Source organism: Desmodus rotundus, chromosome 1, assembly GCF_022682495.2.
Source record: "Desmodus rotundus isolate HL8 chromosome 1, HLdesRot8A.1, whole genome shotgun sequence".
Classification (NCBI taxonomy): Eukaryota; Metazoa; Chordata; class Mammalia; order Chiroptera; family Phyllostomidae; genus Desmodus; species Desmodus rotundus.
The window spans coordinates 66,172,303-66,195,924 of NC_071387.1; the positions used below are offsets into that span (position 1 = coordinate 66,172,303).

The 23,622-nt window shown below is 40.8% G+C and overlaps 1 protein-coding gene across 2 annotated transcripts in view; it reads right to left on the reverse strand.

Annotated features, from left to right (window-relative positions):
* Window positions 1–18,830, reverse strand: part of SLC24A2 (solute carrier family 24 member 2) — a 252,951-nt gene extending 234,121 nt beyond the window's left edge. Inside the window, exons 1-2 of one of the 2 annotated variants that reach the window (XM_045193679.3) lie at window positions 18,600–18,830; window positions 15,670–16,754 (exon numbers count right to left, since the gene is read on the reverse strand). In XM_045193679.3, coding sequence (XP_045049614.2) covers window positions 15,670–16,599 — 930 coding nt within the window. In that variant the 5' untranslated portion in view covers window positions 16,600–16,754; window positions 18,600–18,830. The remainder of the gene's footprint in view (window positions 1–15,669; window positions 16,755–18,599) is intronic. The other variant, XM_024558338.4, reaches the window with a different exon arrangement.
* Between the last annotated feature and the right edge of the window lie 4,792 nt (window positions 18,831–23,622).

A 23,622-nucleotide genomic window follows, 5' to 3' on the forward strand; every position in this document is an offset into this window, starting at 1 on the left:
AATACCACTCACTTGGGGCTGGTCTCCCAGAGCCACAGTGAAGTGAGACAGAGTTGGATTAATTTTTAGCACAGTTTATGATTAGCCACCAGTGAAGCATGTGGAGCTATTTTCCAGGGCATTCTAATTCTTTCTCCCCCAGCACAACACTATCTTGTCCTGTTCTATTTATTTGCCTTAAGTGTGTGTGACTTGCAGAGCATTAACGTGCCAAAACATATGTTTCCTAAGCCTGTTCTCACATCTCACCTTCACTTAGACTTTCAAGGTCAGAGCTATTTGTGGCTATCCACTTAATTGGTCTTAAAATAAAAGGCAGCAGAAAACAGCCGATTTGTCCTGGCCCTTCAAAGGAAACATCAAAAGAGCAGCCTGGCACATCTGAACCCATTTAAATAAATCAGCCTCTTGTTCCGGGCCACAAAACTGCATCCACCATGCCACCAGTTACTGTGCAGCTGAAGCAAGCCAGAAGCATGAGAGAGGATGTTTCTTGAGTGCTTTGGAAACACTGTGGCTTGAATCAAATGTGCATTTTTGTACAAAGCATGACTGTGTGGGTAAGTTGTCTTTACCCTCAGAGTGTGCTCATTAATCAGGTTTGTGCAATTACTGTCCAGTCTAGACAATGATGAAGTAGGTCATTACTGGTATTATTACTTACTGTATGTAGCTCCAAACACTTACGTAGCTTTGTTTGAGATGGATGCAAATGTTCTTAGGGCCTGAAGTGGGAGTGGTTATACTGAGGCAGAGAGAAGGATGAGCAGGACTGGCGCTCAGCCAAGATGTGGAAAGCTAAGTGCCAAAGTTCAGACAGCAAAATGGGCTAAGTTCATATCTGGAAGTGAGGGACAGTGGCCTGATTGCTTTCCTAAAGGGGATCCTGGGCAAGACATAGGGAAGGATATTTGATGACAAGAAACACTCTTAGATAATACAGAGAAGAGTCAGGAGTAGGTAAAATAGGGTGACGCAGCAAAAAGATGACAAACATTCTGGGTGCAATGTTTAAATAACTTCATATTCCCTGGTTCACCATAATCAGTAATTCCTGGAATCCAAGCATACCATGAATCTTCCCCCAGCCCTTAGCTTCAAAAGGATCATTCTTTTCTGAAAACCAACTCAAGGAGAAGAGGAAGCTTTAGGGTTCATCCAAGGGTCCCACGTCACTCTAGATACAAGACTGCCTAGGGAACAATATAGAAGAGCTGGGAGACCCAGGGTTCCCAGTGCAGGAGTTGCCTTTTCTGTGGAGCACATTCCTTAACAACCCACCCAATAAGAGAAAACATGGTTAAATCATATATATGTTAAGATGCTTGTATCCAGAATACATAAAGAACTCTTAAACTCTGTAATAAGGCAAATAACCCAATTTTAAAATGGGCAAAGAATTTGAATAGAACTTTCTCCAAAGATACACAAATGGCCACTAAGCTTATGAAAAGATGTTCCACATTAGCATCTTCAGTGACATACAAATCAAAATTGCAGTGAGATATCCTTCATATCCACTGGTATGGGCATAGTAAAAAAGACAAGTAATAAGAAATTTTGGAAATGATGTAAGAAATTGGAATACTCATACACTGCTGGTAGGAATGTAAAATGGTTCAGCCACTTTGGGAAACAGTTGGCAGTTCCTGAAAATGTTAAACATAGAGTGAGCATACAACCCAGTGATTCCATTCTTAAGTTATACCAAAGAGAATTAAGAACACGTATCTTCTTAAAAACATGTATGCAAATATTCATAGCAGCATTATTCAGAATGGCCAAAAAGTGGAAATGACTCAAATGTCTGTAAACTGATGAATGGGTAAACAAAATGTGGTATGTCCATACAATGGAATATTTGGTCATAAAAAGGCTACAATGTGGGTGAATCTTGAAAACATTATGCTATATGAAGGAAGTCAGACATAAAAGGCCACATACATATGATTCCATTTATATAAAATGTCCAGAAAAGGCAAATCCATAGCAATGTAGACGGGTGGCTACATTGCTATATGGGACAGGAGTCCCATTCAGGGACTGGGGGGTGAGGAGGGGAGGAAACGGGAGTGACGACTAATAGATATAGTGTTTCTTTTAGGGGGTGATGAAAGTTTTCTAAAATTAGAGAATGATGATGGTGCTACAACTCTGTGAATATACTAAAAAGCACTGAATTGTACACCTAGGGGGAATTGCATGGCAAGTGAATTAAATCTCAAAAAAACTGTTGTTAAAAAGTCAACAGAGAAACACTATGTAATGCTAGAAGACAAGAACTATTCAGATGACACAGCTGGAGTGATATTGCTGCCCTGACACCACACTTGCAACTTGAGCGGATTAGAGAATTTCTAATGAGTCCTATTTCTTAAATCGGAAATTTATTGCCTGCCATCTGATTGTAATGAATAAGCCCAGCCAAAGGTCTGATTCAGGCCCAGAGTTTCCATCATGAACACTCGTCACCACTATTGTCAACTCTCGAAGGCCCTCTGCCCTTTCACCCATGAGCCAGGCACCAAACACTACAAATGGGACTGGTGAGTCCCCAAGTCAAGAGGAGCGATTCAATCCAAGGCAGGGAACACAAACACTGGCAAACTGACATAAGGCACACCATGACTGAATGGAGGCATGACAGGTTACGATTAAATATTGATGATATATGTAAGAAAAGAGCAAGTACATTTATAGGGCAGTGACAGGAGGGCTCAAGAGAATTTCATGGTTGAGTGAGATTCAGTTTGATAGATAGGGAAACTGCCTCTCTCTTAATCCTGTGCAAGAACAGCGGGAAAGCAGGTTCAAGTCTGAACACTGAGGATTTGACTGTTAGTTAGGGATTAGTGAGGAAACTACACCTTCACATGGCTGGTTGGGAGGTGTAGAGAGGACAACCCAGGAAGTGAGGCAGGAGGAAAATAAACTGGGGCAGACATAGGACTCAGAGAGAGCCGGCTAGTAGCACAGGCAAGGCACTCAGAGGACAGGAGACCAAAAGTAGAGTATCTTTGGGTGAGTGGTTCAGATCACCCTCTACTAAACATGTCTCCTGTGCAGTCTCATCAAAATTCACGGCCTTTTTATGAGGGAAATTCTATTGTTTTTCTTAATTTCTCAACAAGCTAACAGAAGCCCAGAGAGCTCAAGTAATTTGCTTGAGATCACACAGCTAGGAGGGTCACACTCTACCCCAGGCTTAAATAATAATTCCATTGTGTTAACCATCATATTCCTTCTTGGAAAATTACATCACAGGTATTTGGAATGTACCAATGTTCAGTGCCTACCACAGGCCTAAAATAACAGAAGTGGTTCAACATCTACATAATTGCTATCAGGTGACAGGGAAAATGAAATGGACTCAACCTACGTGAGTGGTTAGGGCAACAGATGACAGGTTAAGTGGGAGGAATAGGGCTGCTTAGGGTAAAACCTGTATTTCTACCTGCTTGCCCAGCTCAATGTTCCAAAAGCAGTAAAAGAGAAAGTTACTTACACTAGTAACTCACTTGGCCCTTTCCATGAAGGTCCTACAGATGGGTAAGGAAGCCCTTACAACCCCTCCAAGAAAACTAATTCCCTTTAATTGGGTTTCTTAATTGGAAAAGATCTCTGATGAAGGCAAGTTCGGGGCTTCATTACATGACCACCTCTTCTATTGCCTAGTCCATAGTTACAGACACATTCTTGTTTCTTTCCTGTTAACAAAGAAGCACAGAATTATCAGAGGTGGGAAGGACATTGAATATAAACTAGTTCCTTCATTTTTAAAGAGAGGATGTTTGGGGCCAGGTGCCTTGACCAGGTTTAGACAGCCAGTATGGGTCACGAAAGGGACTCCATCTCTTCAGGCTTCGTTTCTGCCAATGCCAGGTTCTGTGTGCATCTTCTAGAGCTGTAAACATGGCATTAATATGGCCTGATGCCCTGACCCTTTCCAAACCCACCTGCTTTTCAAGCCCAAGAACCGTGTGTGCATCATTTGGTTTATAAATCCAGTCCGTTATAAAAAGAAAACCAATCTAATTGAAATGCAGCTTTGGTCTTCTTGTCAAGGTTCTGCTTCTCTGTGATTTCATACCTCTCTGTCTCACATACATTTCTTTTCCACCTGATGACAAGCTTATCAGGAACCAAGAATTAGTTGAGACTCAGGGAGCACATCATGCTTTGATCTGCACCTTCCTTTGATCTGCACCTACCCTGCAATAGTCTATGTCAGAGCCAGAGAGCAAGACACAGCTTGGTAGGTGTTGGCTTCTGAGGACTCTGCAGAAATCTGCATCAGCCAGTTACCAAACTGGACATAGATGTAGTATGTGTTTGGGGAGGAAGCTGGAACAACATGTGGATCGAGCTCTAAGTGGCCAAAATAGTCCCGGCCATGAAAATGAGCATGGGTTTACATGTACTTAATGGTCCCTGTGGATCCATGGCTCTGAAAGTCTAAAGAGTCAATTATAAAAGGAAGAAGGTGAGGGAAAGAAACAAGGCCACCACCAACCCAAAGGGCACCTTTGTTGACTGAAAAGAGGGCACCCTTTCTCTGGGCAGCCACAGTCCCATACCAAAGCACACAGCTTGTCCAGCAGAGTGATGTCTGAATTTCTGACCCTATTAATCCCTTTAAGCAGACAGATGACCTGGTGCAGTGAACTAGCACAGCATTGTAGGGCAGCCCTGCTAAGTGGGAGAAGAGAAAAAAGATATCTCTTAACATGATATAAAAAAAACCAATTCAGGTCCCAACCCATTAGTGAGTCATGAATTTATTTTAGAGGGCTGAAACTAGTATTCTTAATAAAATAGAAAGTTTATGACATACATTTAGATTTCACTTTTAGATGCAGATGTAAACATGTATTTGTGCACGTATATACTGGGTTGGGATATAAAATATATTTCTTAGTGGGGGTCATGGCAAAAAATATTTGAAAGGCACTGATTTAACAGAGACCAATATGAAATGTGAATCTAATTTGGAGGTTTTTGTTGCTTCATTCCCAATTATCCAGTGAGAAGCCTGAACTAGCATACATTTAGTAGCCAAGTTCAAATGGAGTTTAATATGACTGAATTTGGACCTGAGGCAATCATTATTGTTTTGTGATGCTCACATTCCTGATGTGATGTGTATTTCAGAGTATTGGTGAAGCAAGGACCAGGTAGTAAGCACATGCATCTTTCTGAAGTCCCATCTCTTCTCTGGAGAGATCAGCAGTCCAGGGAAGCACTTGCAGCTGCCAAGTGGGGTTTTCACTGCCAAACGCCACAAATGCCGAGGAGGCCTAGTGTCCTGTATTAAACTTTGAAAGACTTTCTCCCATGCAAGATGTTCTCCTGCCTGGAAGAGCTACCTCCCACAGCATGCTAGAATTATTGCTTGGCCAAGCCAATAAACTATTTGCATAGTTTATTGCATGTAAGCCAGATAAGAAAAAGGGTTTGGTGATAGGAGTATGGTTATAATCTGTTTTTTTTGTTTAAGGTAAATGTATTAGGATATCACTTTGACATGGTTAGAGTACCAGTAAGTATTAGAGCTTCTAGGACAAAAATGACAAGCTGAAAGCAATCTGTCAGGTCATCTAGGTCAAATCTCCCACTTTCCAGATGAGGAAACAGAGGTCCTAGAGAGTACAGTATCCTCCGAGGTCCCATGCTGAGGGGCACTTCCCAGTCCCTGGACCCTTGTTTTCCAACTCCTAGGTCACAAGGTCTCCTCCTTCAGAATAACTCATCCTCAAAAAAAAAATCTACAAAAACCTCCTGGCTTTACTTAGGTGTGGAAATGTGAGGAGGGATGAGAAATAAAGTTTGTAAGAGACCTTTGAGTCATGACAAACTTTTAAGACGACACAAAGGAAACATAGAAACGTGGCAATCTATAAAAGAAAATTTTAATTCTCAAAAAACATATTTTTCAATACTCAATCTCCCAATTAACCAAAGAAATGCAAATTAAAACAATGAAATGCTATGTTTCACCTATAAAATTGAAAAATATTAAAAATTATAAGTCAACACTGCCAAATATGTTGCAACATAGCAGAAACTTTAAAAAAGTCATAAACTCTGATTCAGAATTTCTGCTTCTCTAAACTCATAAATTCATGTGTAAGGCTAACTGTAGCATTTTCATAGTATTTATATGCTGCAGTAAGTTATACTATGAAAATGACTTTCTAGTTTATGATAATGCTAAACGGTGAATAACATTTTAGGACATTTAATGACATGAAGAAATGCTCATAATAAGTCAAGTTAAAAACACTATTAAAATGTTATTACTTATAAGTTGAAAGGTGTGCATATCCAGTATCATTACAATTTATTTAAATATATAGGTATATATGTGAATATGTGTGTGAGTGAGAAAGAGAGCAAAATCTGGAAAACTACATGCAAAAATGTACAACATTATTTTTGGATGGTATGGTGGAGTGATTTAGGCTATTTTAAGTGTTCTCTTTTATATTTTATATCAATGTGTTTTTATGATCATGTACAATAAATACATTAGTATTTGGTAAAAATATTATTTAAAAGGCAAATTTAAAGTGGCCTCATATAACTATTGGAATTACCTTTTAGATTTCATTTGACTCAAAATTTCTTGTTGGCAGAATTTTTGTTGGTCAGATTGTATTAAACATTCTGAGAGAATACAATTAAAATTCCCTATCAGTTTGCCTTGTTATTGCATCATCTTTTTACAAATCCACAGTCTGAAACACACATTTGTGGCAATACGATAGATTAAACATTTAGGGAAATCTTCTCATGTATAGCTAAACATGGTGGACATTATATTTTAAATATATTTTTCAACTACTCAACTATGTTAGTGAGGAAGGAGGAATTTTTTAGGACCCAGAACACCAAGTAAATACAAGTATTGCTTTGCCTTCAAGGTGTTTGCCATCCCCAGTTGCCTGGAACCTAGGTTTTAGAAGCTATAAACATAAGGCCTGAAACAGAGTAGGTAGTTCAGTGACATCCTTCTTGATGAGCTGGAAATCCTGAAGGGTTGGCACTTTTAGAAGGTGAATAAACATAATAATCTGCCTAGCAAAGGAAGATAGCAAGATGTACCTAGTTTGGTGTTGGTTTTAAATGGCACTAAAAAATAAAGGGAAAAAAAATCTCCCTTAAGAATTTCTAGGGAGAACCAAGATGGCGGTGTAGGTAGACACACTGTGCCTCCTCGGACAACCAGAACTGACAGAGAATCGAACAGCAAGGAAGTCTGATACCAAGGAGATAAAAAGAGAACATTCATGTAGACCGGTAGGAGGGGCGGAGACCGGCAGCCCGGGGGAGAGGACTCGCGGTGCCATGGGGGGACCGAGACTGGCAGAGTGTGGCTTGGAGTGTAGGACCAACAGGGCAGGCAGTCTGACCACTAGCAGACCCTGTGGCCCCACATTCCCACACAGATAAACCGAGAGGGCCGGACTCAGAGTGGCGGAGAACAGGGCAGGCAAAGTGGTGGGTAGCACCCCGTGGCCCCACATTCGCACATAGATAAAACAGGAGGAACAGTGGGGAGCGAAGCCGACCACATAACCCAGGGTTCCAGCAGGATGAAATAAAGCCTCAAACCTCTGATTGAAAACAACCGTGGGGATTGGGGAGGCAGTAGGAGAGACTCCCAGCCTCACAGGAGAGGTCGTTGGAGAGACCCACAGGGGCCTAGAGCGTGCACAAGCCCACCCACTTGGGAACCAGCACCAGAGGGGCCCAATTTGCTTGTGGGTAGCAAAGGTAGTGACTGAAATCCGCTGGAGAGTGGAGCGGGCATCATTACACCCTCTCGGCCCCTCCCCCACGTACAGGGTCACAGCTCAGCATCACAGCGCAGCAACCAGCATTACCCCATCCCCTGGGAACACCTAAAGCTCCGCCCCTTTAAGTAACAGAAGCACCAAGACAAAAAAAAAAAAAAAAAAGGCCCAATGACAGAACACTTCAAAGCTCCAGAAATAATTCAACTAAGCAGTGAACAGATAGCCAACCTATCAGATGCACAGTTCAAAACACTGGTAATCAAGAAGCTCACAGAATTGGTTGAATTTGGTCAAAAACTAGATGAAAAAATGAAGGCTATGCTAAGAGAGACAAAGGAAAATGTACAGGGAACCAATAGTGATGCGAAGGAAACTGTGACTCAAATCAAAGGTGTGGACCAGAAGGAAGAAAGAAACATCCAACCAGAAAAGAATGAAGAAACAAGAATTCAGAAAAATGAGGAGAGGCTTAGGAACCTCCAGGACATCTTGAAACGTTCCAACATCTGAATTATAGGGGTGCCAGAAGGAGAAGAGGAAGAACAAAAAATTGAAAACTTACTTGAACAAATAATGAAGGAGAAATTCCCCAATCTGGCAAGGAAATAGACTTCCAGGAAGTCCAGGAAGCTCAGAGAGTCCCAAAGAAGCTGGACCCAAAGAGGAACACACCAAGGCACATCATAATTACATTAGCCAAGATTAAAGATAAGGAGAGAATCTTAGAAGCAACAAGAGGAAAGGACAGAGTTACCTACAAAGGGGTTCCCATAAGACTGTCCGCTGATTTCTCCAAAGAGACCTTACAGGCAAGAAGGGGCTGGCAAGAAGTATTCCAAGTCATGAAAGGCAAGGGCCTACATCCAAGATTACTGTATCCAGCAAAGCTCTCATTTAGAATGGAAGGGCAGATAAAGTGCTTCTCAGATAAGGTCAAGTTAAAGAAGTTCATCATCACCAAGCCCTTATTATATGAAATGTTAAAGGGAGTTACCTAAGAAAGAAGATAAAAAATATGAACAGTAAAAAAGACAGCAAACTCATAGTTATTAACAACCACACCTAAAACAAAAACAAAAGCAAACTGAGCAAACAACTAGAACAGGAACAGAACCACAGAAATGGAGATCACATGGAGGGTTATCAATAGGGGAGCAGGAGGGGGAGAGTGGGGGGAAAGGTACAGAGAATAAGTAGCATAAATGATAGGTGGAAAATAGACAGGGGGAGGGTAAGAATGGTGTAGGAAATGTAGAAGCCAAAGAACTTATAACTATGACCCATGGACATGAACTATAGGGGGGGAATGTGGGAGGGAGGGAGTGGGCAGGATGGAGTGGAGTTGGGGGGGGAAATGGGACAACTGTAATAGCATAATCAATAAATATATTAAAAAAATTATCAAAAAAAAAGTCGGGTCTCAATGACATCCTACAGGTGCCAAGGAACATGAGTTCAAAATTTTATAAAGGAATCACTAAATAAGGAAGAAAGCTTACACAACTGAGAATCAATAAAACACCAAAACTAGACCTGCAAGAATATTGACACTGGAAACACCAATTATAAAATATGAATATATTGACCATGGTTAGACAAATAAAAGAAGGCGTGAAGGGAAAAGAAACAATGGAAATCAACCAGACAGATGTGAAAAGAGCTACAAAAAACTTCTAGAAATAAAAAACATAATAATTAATATAGAAACTGAACACTGAGCTTTAGAATAGATTAGACAAAATTGAAGAGAAAATTAGAAACTAGAAGGCCGATTCGAAGAAATGAACACAATGAGGAACATAGATTTAACAACCAGATAGTAGTTAAAAGACATGGAGGATAGGTTGAGACAGCATATCTGATCAGAATTCTAGAAGACTGTGGGAAGAGAGAGATAGAGGCAAAATTGATGGAAGGTACTAATCCTCAAGTTCAGAAAGTGTAATGGGCCACAAATAGAAGATAAATAAGTGAGAAAAACCACATAAGGAAAATGGCGAACATCAAAAACAAAGAAGAAACCTTAAAAGTAGTCAGAGAAAAGACAAGTTTCTTACAAAGGAACATTATTTCCAGAAACAGCAGTCTTTTGAACAACAAAAACAGAAGTCTGTGGAACTTTATTTTCAAAATGGGATGCAAAAATAATTTCTACCCACCAAAACTGTCTTTCAAGAACAAAAGTGAAATACATTGCGAAGCAATACAAATCAGGAGGATTTACCTTACCAGAGTCTTGCTCCAAGAATTGATAAAGAATGTAAGTTGGTAGAGGGGAAAAGAGTCATAGGAAAAAAGTCTGATATGAGAAAAGGAATAGAAGGTGGAAACTGAGAAAAATGTGGATAGATCTAAAAATATTGATTGTATAATGATGATGTCTAATTGGTAGGGTTAAAAGTGAAGATTATACTTCAATAAAGCTGTTATAAATTATCAAGGTAGAACCTTAATCATGCACTTCAAATCTTATACAATGCAAGACAGGTGAATGAATTAAAATGTTCTAAGGTCTTAGGTTGTTTAGCAGGAGTGTGATAATATTAACTTTATACTACGTTGAGTTAATATACATGTTAAAATTTTATGGTAAACACTAAAAGAATAGAAATAACGTGTATAAATTCCAAATGATTTATTGGAAAAACAGATTTAGAACAAAAATCAAAACAAAAAAAAGGCAAGAAAAAGTATAAAATGAAGCAGAAAGATAAGAACAGATAGGAAGTACACAACAGCATGATAGAAAAGAATCCAAATATAACAGTAATCACAGTAACATAAATAAGCTAAACTTTCCTGTCAAAACAAAATAATTAAGAAACTAAATTAAACAAAATGCCACCATATTCTGTGTATTAGAGACTTACCTAAAACAAAGGAAGGTTGAAAGTAAACGAATGAAAAAAACAAAAGCAGTCAAATCCACACTGTATATGTGTGCTTGTCTCAGCAGCCAGAGAAGAGCTTAACATAACAACCACTCCTTGTTAAAGCTAAAATACGAATTATCTGGTTTAAAAAAAAAATGGAAAGAAAGGGGGGTTGGGAAGAATGAGGGAGATAAAGGGACAGAGGAGAGAGGAAGAAGAGCAAGGGAGGTACATGGGGTAATACCTCCTGGGTACATTGCCAGAAAGATTCGCAGTTTCAGGGGTGTCCAACATTTTGGCATTTCTGGGCCACATCGGAAGAAGAGTTGTCTTGGGCCACACATTAAATACATTGCAACACGTATTCACAAAAAAAAAAATCTGATAATGTTTTCAGTAAATTTATGATTTTGTGTTGGGCCACATTCACAGCCATCCTGGGCTGCATGAGGCCCATGGGCTGCAGGTTGGACACCCCTGGATCATGTGCAGTAAATGAAAGATTTGCTTTTAGTGGAAGTAGAACAAAACAAGGAAACAGTGCATTCATGGGCATGCAGTCTGTTAATGTTAATGCCTAATTTTTCTTTTCAGAAGAACAGAGTTTTCAAGTCTATTAAGTAATACTATCTTTTTACTTACTATAAGGACAATCTTACTTTACCTTCCTTGAAATTTGTACAATTATTTTACTAATTTATTTCCTAGGTTTGGACGGGAAGCGAAGGTTGAGTTTTATAACATACTGTGTGTCTTAAGCAAGCTTGAGACTATACATTTGTATTTATTAAATTATGTATGGTTTATAAGAAATACTTTACTGTATGGGGAATATTTATAACATTATTTCAATTCTGATTTTCCCATGAACATTCATAACAATTTAAATTGCAAAAATTCTGCCTACAAACAACTTTTCAGGAACACACAAATTAAATAAGGTAAGCACACCTAAATTACTAAGCAGCCTGCTCCTCAACCATCCAGTTTAAGCATCTTTATTTAGACCATTCACTTCATTGCAACTGGGCTGACTTGCTGTCAGATTACATTGCCAAGTCTAAGAAGAAGGTAAATACCACAGACAGCTGCTTTCTAGGCCAATGACAGCCTAGCGCCATAATAGATCAACAGACCTCAGCAGCCAGCCAGGCGCACAGCAAAATGCTCTGAAGCTCGGAACTCCTCGGCTTCATCTCCTTCAGGATCCAAACTTATTCCTAACCAGCTATGGAGAAATTTTTACATGAGAATCTCAATCACTTATAAATAAAAATACCCTTAAAACAAAAATCTCTGCTTAGCATAGATCTTTCTAAACCCCTGTTAATAGCCTACTTATTTCATGCAAAATTCCACACAATAAAACTTTAGGACAACAAAGGCATTTGGAGGTTTCCTTAGAGTTTATAATAATATGTGATCTAAATATATTCACTGTATATGAAAAAGGGCTTATAAATATTATAATATGACAAGTAGTACCTGCCTCTAAGTGAGAAAATGGCCTCCTTAACTTAGTGATTCACTGAGGGTGAATTCCAACCTTCAAGGAATGTTTTGAAATGATCAGATTTGAAGTAATTTCTTTTGATTCTCTTTTCATTTAAGAATGGAAGACATCAGGAAGAGAACTAACATTCATTGAACAACCCATATTTGCCAAAGACTATGTTAGCTGCTTAACATTCTTCATTTAATAATTTCCAAATTTTATAAACAGGTGCTATTGTTTTCACTAGTAGGCTCAGAGTGTTAACGTGACTTCTCTGAGTTCACAGGGCTTATCACGTGCATGGGGTTAAACCCCTTTTTTCACTGAGTCAAAGCCCAGGGTACCTTTACCATGTCTTGACACTATACATTTTTTTAAAGGATAATATTATCACTAAAATAAATAATTATAAATAAAAAACACACACAGTGAAGACAATGAAATGAGATGGAAAACTATTGCTTTAACTGTGGAAAACAATGCCAGTTTGCATTTTTCCACATTTCACAGTTGCCCCATGACATACATCACCAATAAAGGAATGAAATTATGATTTTTAACTTGTCTATGAAGGAAGTAGTTTCAAAGATATTTCACTGACTACAGTCCATCACAGCTGATGATTTTTTAGCAAGAATCTTTGATGATCTGTACAAAAATATCTAAAATATGTTTCTTCTACTTTCCCAAACTCCCATGCCCCCTAATTGTACAAATATGACAATGTGGTGGCTATGCATGAAAACATGTTTAGTATTTTATTTTGCTTCCTAAATTCATGTAGAGCACATTCCTCTCTATGAAGACACCACTGAGGGCTGCAGTTTGGTTTAGGGTCTTCTTTTGGAGTGTTCTGATGTTAGAAGCACTGCCTTCTGTAGGACAGGTCGGGTATACAGCCAGAATCAACTTTGCACATCAGAGTATTATATGGCCACACTCAAGGGCTCATCCATCTCTAGGACATCTTATATTTACAGTGCTAGGGGAGCAAAGTCTCTGTTAAGATTCTGAAATCAAAAGTATGATAAAGACTAAATGCTGAAAACAAAAATTTCAGCAATAATTCAAAAAAGTAAGATTGACAAGGTAAAATTTCCTGAAGGAAATCACACACCATTATGCACTGTTCTACCTAAAAATGTATAACTGTGTTCTAGCATTTTTGATTTACCAAACAAGCATTCTGAATACCAAACAAGACATAGTCATGTTGCCCTGGTAGATATGGCTCAGTAGGTTGGAGCATTATCCAATAAACTGAAAGGTTGTGGGTTCAATTCCTGGTCAGGGCACATGCTTAGGCTGCAGGTTCAGTCCCTGGTCAGGTCAGGGAACACTCAGGAGGCAACCAGCTGATGGATGTCCCCCTCTTTCTCCCTCCTTTCCTCTTTCTCTCTGGATTAAAAAAAATTTTTTTAAGTCATTGCTATGTTAGAAAATTCTGTTTTCATGGTATTTATAGTTCAATCTAGTTAAAGAATACCAAAAGAAAGAATACTAGTTAAAAGGGATAAATGAAAGCTATTTGGTGCTAAAAAGAAAATAATATATGAACACATTTGGGGGGACATCAGAAATAGGAGTAACAACAGTCATGAATATAACCTCCTTCTTTTTTTAATTAGGTAAATCCAGAATCTCCAAATTAAAATATGTATATTATTAGGCATAGCACAAAATTGTGGATTTGAATAATTATTAAGGAATATGAACCTGAGTTTCTGATTTTTAAATGATCATAAAAATGACGAGACAGTCACCTAATATAGCAGGTAAAAATCCCGCTAGAGCTACTTTAATGAATGCCTTCTGATTGATTAAATACTGCCTGTAAATTGCATTTAAAAAGTTATTCCCAAGTGCATGAAACCAGCACCCCAGCGCCAATCAGAATACAAAATCCCCCTGCAATCTTAAACACACCATTGCATGGCTCTGCAAATTCCTTTTTCATAATTGTTGCCAACGTAATCTTTAGCAGAGTCTGGGTCTAAGTTAATGAAGTTCCACTGTGAGGTAACAGAACAAAAAAGTGTCGAGTTCTCAAAAAGACATTTTACCCTTGGTGTCCCCAGGATATTTGTAAGGCATTAAATCATTTCCTTGCCTCTAAAAAAATGCTTTTCCCTTGACAATCATTCAGTACTGTCACTGGAATAAACGCAGACTATTAATGCAAATAACTCAAACTAGTAATCATACTTGAGGAGAGGGCTTAATGGGTCATCATTTTGGCTACAAAATTACAGCAGGGACAAGGGCTTCAGTGATGACCCTGTCTTAAGCCCTCAAGGATATGTTCTCAGTTATCACATCTGAATACTAATTTGCATGTATATTGCAGTGTTATTTTTTTTGCTATTATTTCTAAAAACCAACCATATCATGAATGAAATGTTAGAAAAGATACAGTTCTCTTTTGCATGTGATAAATACAAATATTACTGGTGGGCTTTTGCTGCACTTGGCTTCCTTGTCATGGCTGCTACAGAAATGAAGGATAGGTCATCAAACTTGGCCATAAAGGAATTATACAAGTTAATATAATGTTTTTCTTTCCATGCTGAACAAAATATCTTACTGTCCACTCAACATTTGTTTTTTTGCATACAGGGGAATTTTCCCAGATGTTAGTATGAAGTATGTATATGCATTTTGGTTTTCTGCTTCAAATCACATTCAGAGACAACATTCCAATGTTAGAATTCACATTTTTGCAGGTCAATTTCTTCTAAGCTCTCTATTAATTTGCTCACCATCTAAGTGGTGAGCCACTAAGCTTGGCCACTATCATCCTTAAAAATTCCAAAGTTTACCATATAAGTATTTCGGGTCATGTTTATCAAGGCATGGAAAATGGGCTATGAAGCTATGGAGGCAGACAGCAGGGCTTGCCGACGACTCTCTCTAATGGATCCTGATCAGTTCCTGGCTGAGTGATCCGAAGCATTATTGTGTGGATCAAGCACAGGCACGGCCCACTCTAATGACGACTTCTGCTAGGCCCTAGGCTGTTGAATTAAAGGTATAGCTCTGATGACACAAACAAAATCTCTTCCTTTAGCATCTTTAAAGAAATGGTTCATAATAATTGCCATGTGAGCATTTAAAATGAAAAAGCCCTGCAACTCCCTAGGCACACACACACACACATTCACGCTTTCCCAAGAAAATTAAATTGCTCACAAAATCATTACACTACTTTCTGAAAGTAAGAGACAAATTATTTTGTTTGCTGAGTCTGTGCTGGGATACTTACATAACCTATATTTATAAGTGTTTTACTCTAAAATAAATAGCTCGAGAACTTAGGAAACATCCACCAGAATATTCCCTTCCCACCTTATTTTTCTCACTGCCATGTTAGCCTGGCTATCAGAGAACTGTAGAAAGCAGCCTAATATTCACTGCAGCCCCAAACACAATCATGTTTAAAAAAATGGCAGATCTCAAAAACACGATGATTCAGAACATTAAATAAACAACCACCACCACCAACCTTTGCTTGGGCCGCTGGTGCTGTCACCTTGACGACTTTATTGCGATTTATCATTTGCTTCACCCATCTTTCTACTTGGACGTTGAATTTCATGAAAACCACATAGGCAAAGTAAGCTGTTAAGAGAAGCAAGCTTTCCCACCACATGATGACATTATCCAGGAAAAATGTGATCAGCATGATCAAGTCAATGATGTAGAAGGACACATCCCGAAAGAGTGGCCACCATGTCAAGTTCAAGATTTCTCTAGAAAACAGAGCACACATGCCAATAACAAAGAGGATATTGAACACTGCTGAGCCCACAATGGTGCCTATGCCCACATTACTGTGGGCAATAAACACCCCTATGAGAGATGTGAAAAGTTCTGGGGCTGAGCCTCCCGCAGCCATAAAGGTGGCTCCAGCAACATCATCAGAGATGCCCAGTTTTTCCGTGATGACAGTCAGAGAGGGAACAAAGAACTCATCGCAGACAATGGCTAAGGCTATGAACATGTAGATCATGCCAATGATATGGAGAACGATGGCACCTTTTCTTCGCTGCTCGAGGGAGAATATGTCTCTTGGATAGTTTCCTTGGTCGTGATCTGTGCTATTCTCAGATTTGCCTTCTTGAGAAGGAGGTGGCTGTGGAGTATAATCCCGAATCTTGTCATTTAAATCTAAGAGAGTTCTCTGAAGGTAACCGTGCGCTACCCCAGGGCCATTTGCACCACTGGCCTCTCCTGTACTCTGTGTCTCTGTCTCAGAAAAGGCACTGATTGAAAATGGGACAGTGCTGATGGCTACCAGGCCCATGAAAAGGCCCAAGATTCGAATTAACTTCAGTTTTTTCCTGACATTATAATGTTTCCTGCAGCCAGATGGTGACTTATCTGAACACCATTTCTCAAGCAGAATGATGGTGGTGCTTTGGTGCGGATCCATCCTGGGTCTTCTGGTGGATGTGGTGGTCTTTCAGTTGTAAACTCAACCAGATGGTTCTTTCATACTTTGCCTTACTTTATAGGTAATGGTGCTTGTGAGGCACTTCCACAATCAGGGATCCTTATGCTTCACAGGGAATACTTTCGACATTTATGCTTAAAAAAATAAAAACAAGGATAAGTAAATCATAAAAAATGTCTTTTTTTACAAAAAGAATTTTGTAGATATGATAAAGCCCTATCCTATAGCCATGTGAGTTATTTAACTCCTCCATGCCTCAGTTTTCCCATTTCAAAAATTAGGTCACTTACAGCACCTAACACCGAGGATTGCTTTAAGGACGAGTTAAAGCACATGAAGCAGTAAGAATAAGATGTGGCACATAGTGGGTACTTAATAATGCATATATAAACTCAAACACTTTGGTAAAATCCAATATTTGGTGTAGACAATGTACATGTGTGTGTTAAGTATAAAAATTTTATAGATGAAAATCTATCAGTTGATTCCACCTTAAGTCATACAATACCCCCCCCCCCCCACTGCTAAAAGGATATCACTTCTTTCAGAACTACCTACCTACTTGACAACAACAATTATTCACTGCTTTCCTTTAGTCCGTTTATGTAATTCCAGATGGAGGCACACCTTTCTGATTTAACCTATCACTTAGGAAGGGTTGAGGAGGAGCAAGCAATATTTTCCCAAACAGAGAAACATCTCAGGATCTTATTTTTCATGAAAAGCTTCTATATCAAATGCAGAAAAGTAGCCTTTGAAAAATTTAAGTTTACAACAGAATTTTCTAACGACATGAACAAATTGTCTTCCCTGAATATCTAGACAATGTTTTCAGCTAAATTTCATTTTTAAAAACAAAATATTGAGCCACATTTTAAACAGACAACTTAGTAAATCAAACAACTCTTAACAAGTAGGCTATTTCAAGAGACTAAATATGTATTTCATAAACAATGTGAATTGCAGCAATACCTCTGTCCACAAAATCTGCCCCAAATCTGCCCAACACCACCTTCTCTAGTAGGTTAGATATCCGAGCAGTTTTCATTCTCTACCCCATAGAGGAGATGGGTAAAATGACCAGACACCACAGCTCATACTCTGAAGGTTCTTCTCCCAAACTTTCTTTAAAGACTGTTTTTGTTTTTCTCTAGCAATGATTTCACTTTAGAGACATTCGCGGAGATCATCTCAGGTGTAAAATAAGCTAATTAACACTTGCAGTTAAACACTGAGATTAGCTGGAGCTCAGGTTTGCAGAGCAAGAGCACCAGTCAAACCAGACAGAGATGCTCTTATTCCTGAGACAAACCGAGCCGTCACAGAGATTCCCGGCTGGCTGGCAGTGTCTATACTTAGAGCACAAACGATTAAACCACTCACAGCTCTCTGGGAATTGTCAGAGACGGTGCTGAGCCAGCTAGCCGGGGCCACGGGCAGAGACTGAGTCAACTCCCAGGTTGCCCTATCAGCTCCAGCCAGAGCCGGGCTGGACCTGCAAACCCACCGCTCTGCTCCATGGGAGCGGCCTCTGCCGGCGAAGTGCGCCCCCGGCTGTGCCCCAACTTCTCCTTGTGTGGTCCCAAACTTTCCCTGGTGGGTTAACAGGAAAATAAAACTAAAGGATAGACGTCCCATTAGCGAGCCAGGAGCTGAGATGCAGCTTGGGGAGGCGCCTGGCCCGCATCTCCCCGAATCGTTTGAGGGTAGGTGGAGAAACGGAGCACCCCTCAGTGCGCCCCCCACCCAAAGCTGGAAACAAGGACGGTTGGATGGGAGTAGCGGGGGCTCAGAAACCGCGCCCCAGAATGGAGAGAGTTGACTAACTCCTTGCAGGGCCTGGGGCAACCACGTACACCCGAAGCCACCTGTGAGCCCGAGGCGCAGCAAGGGGATGCACGTAACCAGGATCCAGGGACAACTGACTAAAACGGCCACCTAGCCTGGAGGCTGGCAGAGGCTCGGCCTCCCGCACTTACCGGAATCGCCAGGAGGACGCGCACACGGGTAGGGTCCAAGCGCTGTTGGCGCTCCAGTCCACCGCCTCCCCCGGCCCTCTACTACTCCGAGGCCCGGGCTCCGGCTTCCGCTCCCCTCGCCTCTCCTCACCTCGCCTCCCGAGCCTCTCCCGAGGTCCAGGCAAGGTTCGGAAAGAGACTGAGGCGCTGCCAGCCCGGCGCTCCGCCTCGGGTGCTGCCCAGCCCCTCCCTCTCCGCTCTGCGCCTGGAGCGTGGCCACAGCGCACTAGGCTCCGGTTCTGTGCTCCACGCCTCCTAGGAGCAGAGGCGACGCCGGCAGCCGTCTCTTAGGAGATTTTTCCGCAGTGGGAACGGGGGTCAGGATTTGCAGGCGAGCAAGGACAGAGAGGAGAAATCGTACAGGTCGGTGTCGCACCTGATTCCCAAAGCCTGAGAGTGCTGCCAACTTTTCTGTCATCTATGCCGGGTTACCTCCCCAATTATCTGCGAAAAGTGACAACAGTCACACATTTCTTTAGAAGGTGATGTAATGTGTAAAGGTGGAAAAGATGTTGGATGAAAAGGCTGTAGGCACAGGGCTGCCTGTTCCTGGAGTCTCGGGCTTGGATGGATTATTTCACGGCTAATGAAACAGACCCCAGACACAGTGCCATCTTGAGTTACAGGGTTCATACGCTGGCCTCTGGCCTCCCAGCTCAGTGCTCTCCTGCTCTGTCTGGAAAGCGAGAGCCCCTTGACCACAAGAAAATGAGTCAGGGTTGTTGGAGATTAGAGGCAAGAATCTGGGCCAAAGAGTGGGAGCAGATGAGACAAACCGGTTCCTGAGGGACACCCAGCCGTGTGACCACCACCAAAACTGCCAACAGGTACCCCTGAGAAACCTTTCAGTGAAGATTTTCTACCCTCCTTACCCTCCATCCTCCTACTTGTTTTCCACTTAGAGGGTTTGTGTGTGTGTGTGTGTGTGTGTGTGTTTAATGCCTTCCTGGGACTGGGGGAAATGTGGGTCATATACAGAAAGCTCACACCGTATGAATTTGAGTACAATTCTATACTCAGGCCTCTGTCTACACTTACCTTTGATAAAAGAGAAGCCTTAAAAATCTTTTTCTCCCATCAAAGTCAGGCACTTAAAACCACTATCTTGCTAAGGATTTCTAGGTCCTCTTTTGGAAGTCATAGTCGGAAATTTATCTTTACTTTTTTATTTTGAAAAATTTCAAACATATACAAATGTAAGAGAAGAGTACAATGAACCTCCAGGGGGCCACCAGTCAGCTTGAACAGTTATCAACCTGTGGCCAATTGTTTCATCTGTACCCCCTTTTTCCTCACGTCATCATTTTAAAGCAAATCCCAGACATCAAATCATTTTACTAGAGATCAAGGAAAGTATCAACCACTAGGGCTGTCAAAAAGATTAAGAATTAATTCAAATAGGTTCCCACTAGGCAAGGATGGATCAATTTGAGCACCCAAAATTGGTAATTACAATGTTGCAAACACATCAGATATGATTATATCTACAAGTTCACAATGATTCTAAAGCAACTCAATTGATTGGTCACTGCCAATGGATTAGGGAATGAACTCATTATTTTGAAATTGTTTTTAAAAAAGAAAACAATCATATATTTTTCTGCCATTTCTATACAAACTGGACTTCATGGTAACTGGTAGGCTTTACTTTTAACTTGCCTTTGTGTTTGCTTTCTTGGTCTAACAATTCTGTCCTTCCCTGATGCAATGGATGCTTCTAGCTTATGGAGGGGTGGGGTGAGACAGGAGAGGTATTGTACAGAGGGTTCTGCTTAAAAGAAAAAGATTATGCCTTGGCTGGGTGGCTCAATTGGCTGGAGCATTGTCCCACACACCAAAAAGTTGTGAGTTCGATCCCCAGTCAGGGCACATACCTGGGATGCAGGGTTCTATCCCTGGTTAGGGAGCATATAGCAGGCAACCGGTCGATGTTTCTTTCTCACATCAATGTTTCTCTCTCCCTTTTTCTAAAATCAATAAACATATCCTGGGGTGAGGATTAAATAAATAAATAATAATATAAGGAAAAGATTGTAACATATTTTAGAAAATATATTCTTATAACCATGTAACATTCATCCTCCTAGTATCTTTTTAAATGTTATAAAGCTATCTCCTCCAATAGCCCAGAAATGATCTGGAGTCTCCACTGATGGGAAGAGGAATGAGGCCCAGATGAAGATCTTATCAGTTTTGCAGGTTGTATTGGTTGGGGTTTGTACTTGGCTGCATATAATAGAAACTCATCTGTAGTGATTTAACCAAATAAGTGTTTATTTGTCTCATGTAACAAGAAGTCTGAATGCAGACTTTCCAGTGTTTCTACAATAACTCAACAATGCCATCAAGAAACCAAAATCCTTTGATACATCTTCCTTAATGTATGGTTTTTATCCTCATAGACACAAAATAGTTTCCTCTTTCAGGCATTGAATTTGTGTTGCAGGCAGGAAGAAGGGGAAGAATGAAGGGTGAAAGGCAGAAGGCTGCCTTGCTAGGCTTTGCTTTTTTATTAAGGAAGGGTCACTGTCAAAAATTCCCTTACATTTCATTAGCCACAACATGGTCACATGGTCATACTTAGCTGCAAGGGAGTGTAAAGAATATTTTAACTGGACTATTAGTCACCATTTAGAAAGTCAGGGTTCTCTTTGTGATATAGAAGGGTGAAACAAATGTTGGGTGGGCAACTAGCAGTAGTTGATACACAGTTCCATAGTATCTCAATGAGATCCACACTGAAGTGAAGCGTAGGCAGCTGAACTTGGCAGGCTACTTCCATGATAGTTGAGAAGGCTAAAACTGCCATCATCATAGCAATGAAGAAAAACGTGGCTTGTCATTTGTCCAAGTCATACAATATGAAAACAGTAGAACTGACCAACGCCTGTAGGTTCCCTTATTCACAGACCTTATTGTCTGGGCATGAAGCAAAAAGGATCCTCATGAGAAAATTTACTACCACCAAATGATGAGTTATCAAAGAGTAACCTTGACCAAGTCCTTTGCTAAGAGATTAAAGTAGAGTAATCAATGGGTTTCTCTGTATATATTATTATTAAAGAGCCAGCTTCTTATTTATTTTTAGATACCTGCATAAGTATCAACATTAGCTAGCATCATGTTTACCTTTCTATTAACGGTATGATCTGTTTGAACATAGAGTTCATGGAAGTCATTGGTAATTACCAGGTAAGAATGTTCGGTTCTTTTTGTAATTCTGGAGAGGAGCTTTTAAAAAAAAAATGAAGAATTTAAAAAAGCATGGGGGTCAAATTTAAGCTAATAAAGGAATTTGAATAGAAAACTGAATAATAAAAAAGAGCCAGGTTTTCATTTAAGATGTTGATGCAAGATATCACAAATTCACCTTGTTCTAAGAAAACAACGAATCTACACTGTAGAAGAAACAGCTTCCTGTGAAAACACCCAAAACACTGGCCGAGAGACTCCTACGCATTAGGTAGGAGAGGCTGGGACACAATCTCACCACAAACCCTACATTCGGTGTAGTGACTTGCGGTCGGCAGGGGAAGTCCAAACGTGGGGCTTCTCCCTCAGGAAGGAAGGGTTTGAATCCCACTTTGTGCACCCCCAACTTATAAGACCTGCATCTGAGAGATGAACCTAGAAGACAATTAGCTCTGAGACCCACAAGCTATAACAATCCGAGAAACGGTTGTCAAAGTGCTCTGGCTTGCATAGGATTCCGCCACCGCAGACCCCAGAGCAGAAGCGCCGATGGAGGTGCCCTCGGAGTTTATGTGGGAGAGGACCCTTTGGGGGATTTGGAGCTTTGTCCTGGGGAGCAGGCATCTCATGGACATATGTTTGGGGCCAGCTAGAATGCTCTTATGGACAGAAACTGGCAGGTGCCAGCTTTGGGCTCTCCCTCGGCTGCTCCAGAGAGTCAGTATCTCCCAGACTGGGGCTTTTGCAATGCCTCTGGTGTCCTCTTGAGCGTCAGGCTCTGGTGGCCAGGGGGACTTGCGTTCTTAAGTTCCATGGTACTGAAACAATTGCAAAGAGGCTTCCTGGCAGGCCGCCACCCCCCAGGCCACTGCATGGACAGCGGACTAAAAGGCACTGCAGAGGAGCCTATTTGCTTGTCCTGGAGCTTAGGCCTGACGGGCAGGCTTCAGGTTTGGGCCATTTTCCGGCCTGCAGACGGGTGAATGTGCTCTCAGGTGACATGGGCCGGTGTACAACATCTCTGTGCTCTCCCTTGGCCTCGCTACAGCTCCTCAGTATCTCCCAGACAGGACTTTATACACTGAGGAGGGGGGAGGGAGGGGAGGCGATTTTTGGGAATGCCTGCCACCACGGATGGCTCTAGACTGGCTGACACTGTGGCCAGTGGGACTTATGCTTGCCGTCCCAGAGGACAGTGCATATTTGCAGATTTGAAAAACTGCTGCTTGAGGGCCTGCTTCCAATTAGCCTGAATCTAGGTGCTGACTGAGACCCTCCCTTTGGGACATTGACAGGTGTTGGCACATCTTCGATTATTAGGAGCCATTAAAAAGAAAATGGGCTATTTAAGAGAATCACAAAGGTTTGAGAAGCAAGGGAGAGCTAGGGGCAGGGTGAACAACAAAATTCATCTGCAGGAGGCCACTCCTTCAAGACTGGGGACGTGGCTTTTTTATCTCACACATAGAAACCAACACAGAAAGTCAAACAAAATGATGAAGCAAAGGAATATGTCCCAAACCAATAAAGAAAATGAACGAAAACCTCAGAGTTGGAGGGGGGGCTTTAATGAAAACTGCCGAAGGGATGCTCATTAATAATTTACTAAACACTCATATCCTTTTCACATAGAAACATAGGATGACACAGTTTAAGATAGGTTTTGGAAAGTCCCCTTGCCCCCATCCAAAATGATATCCCCAGCTGTGCCTACAACTCTGTCATTAAAAATTTATTGGTTTTGCCTTTTCTTTTACATCTTTGGAATTTTTTTAAAGTAAATGTCTGTAAA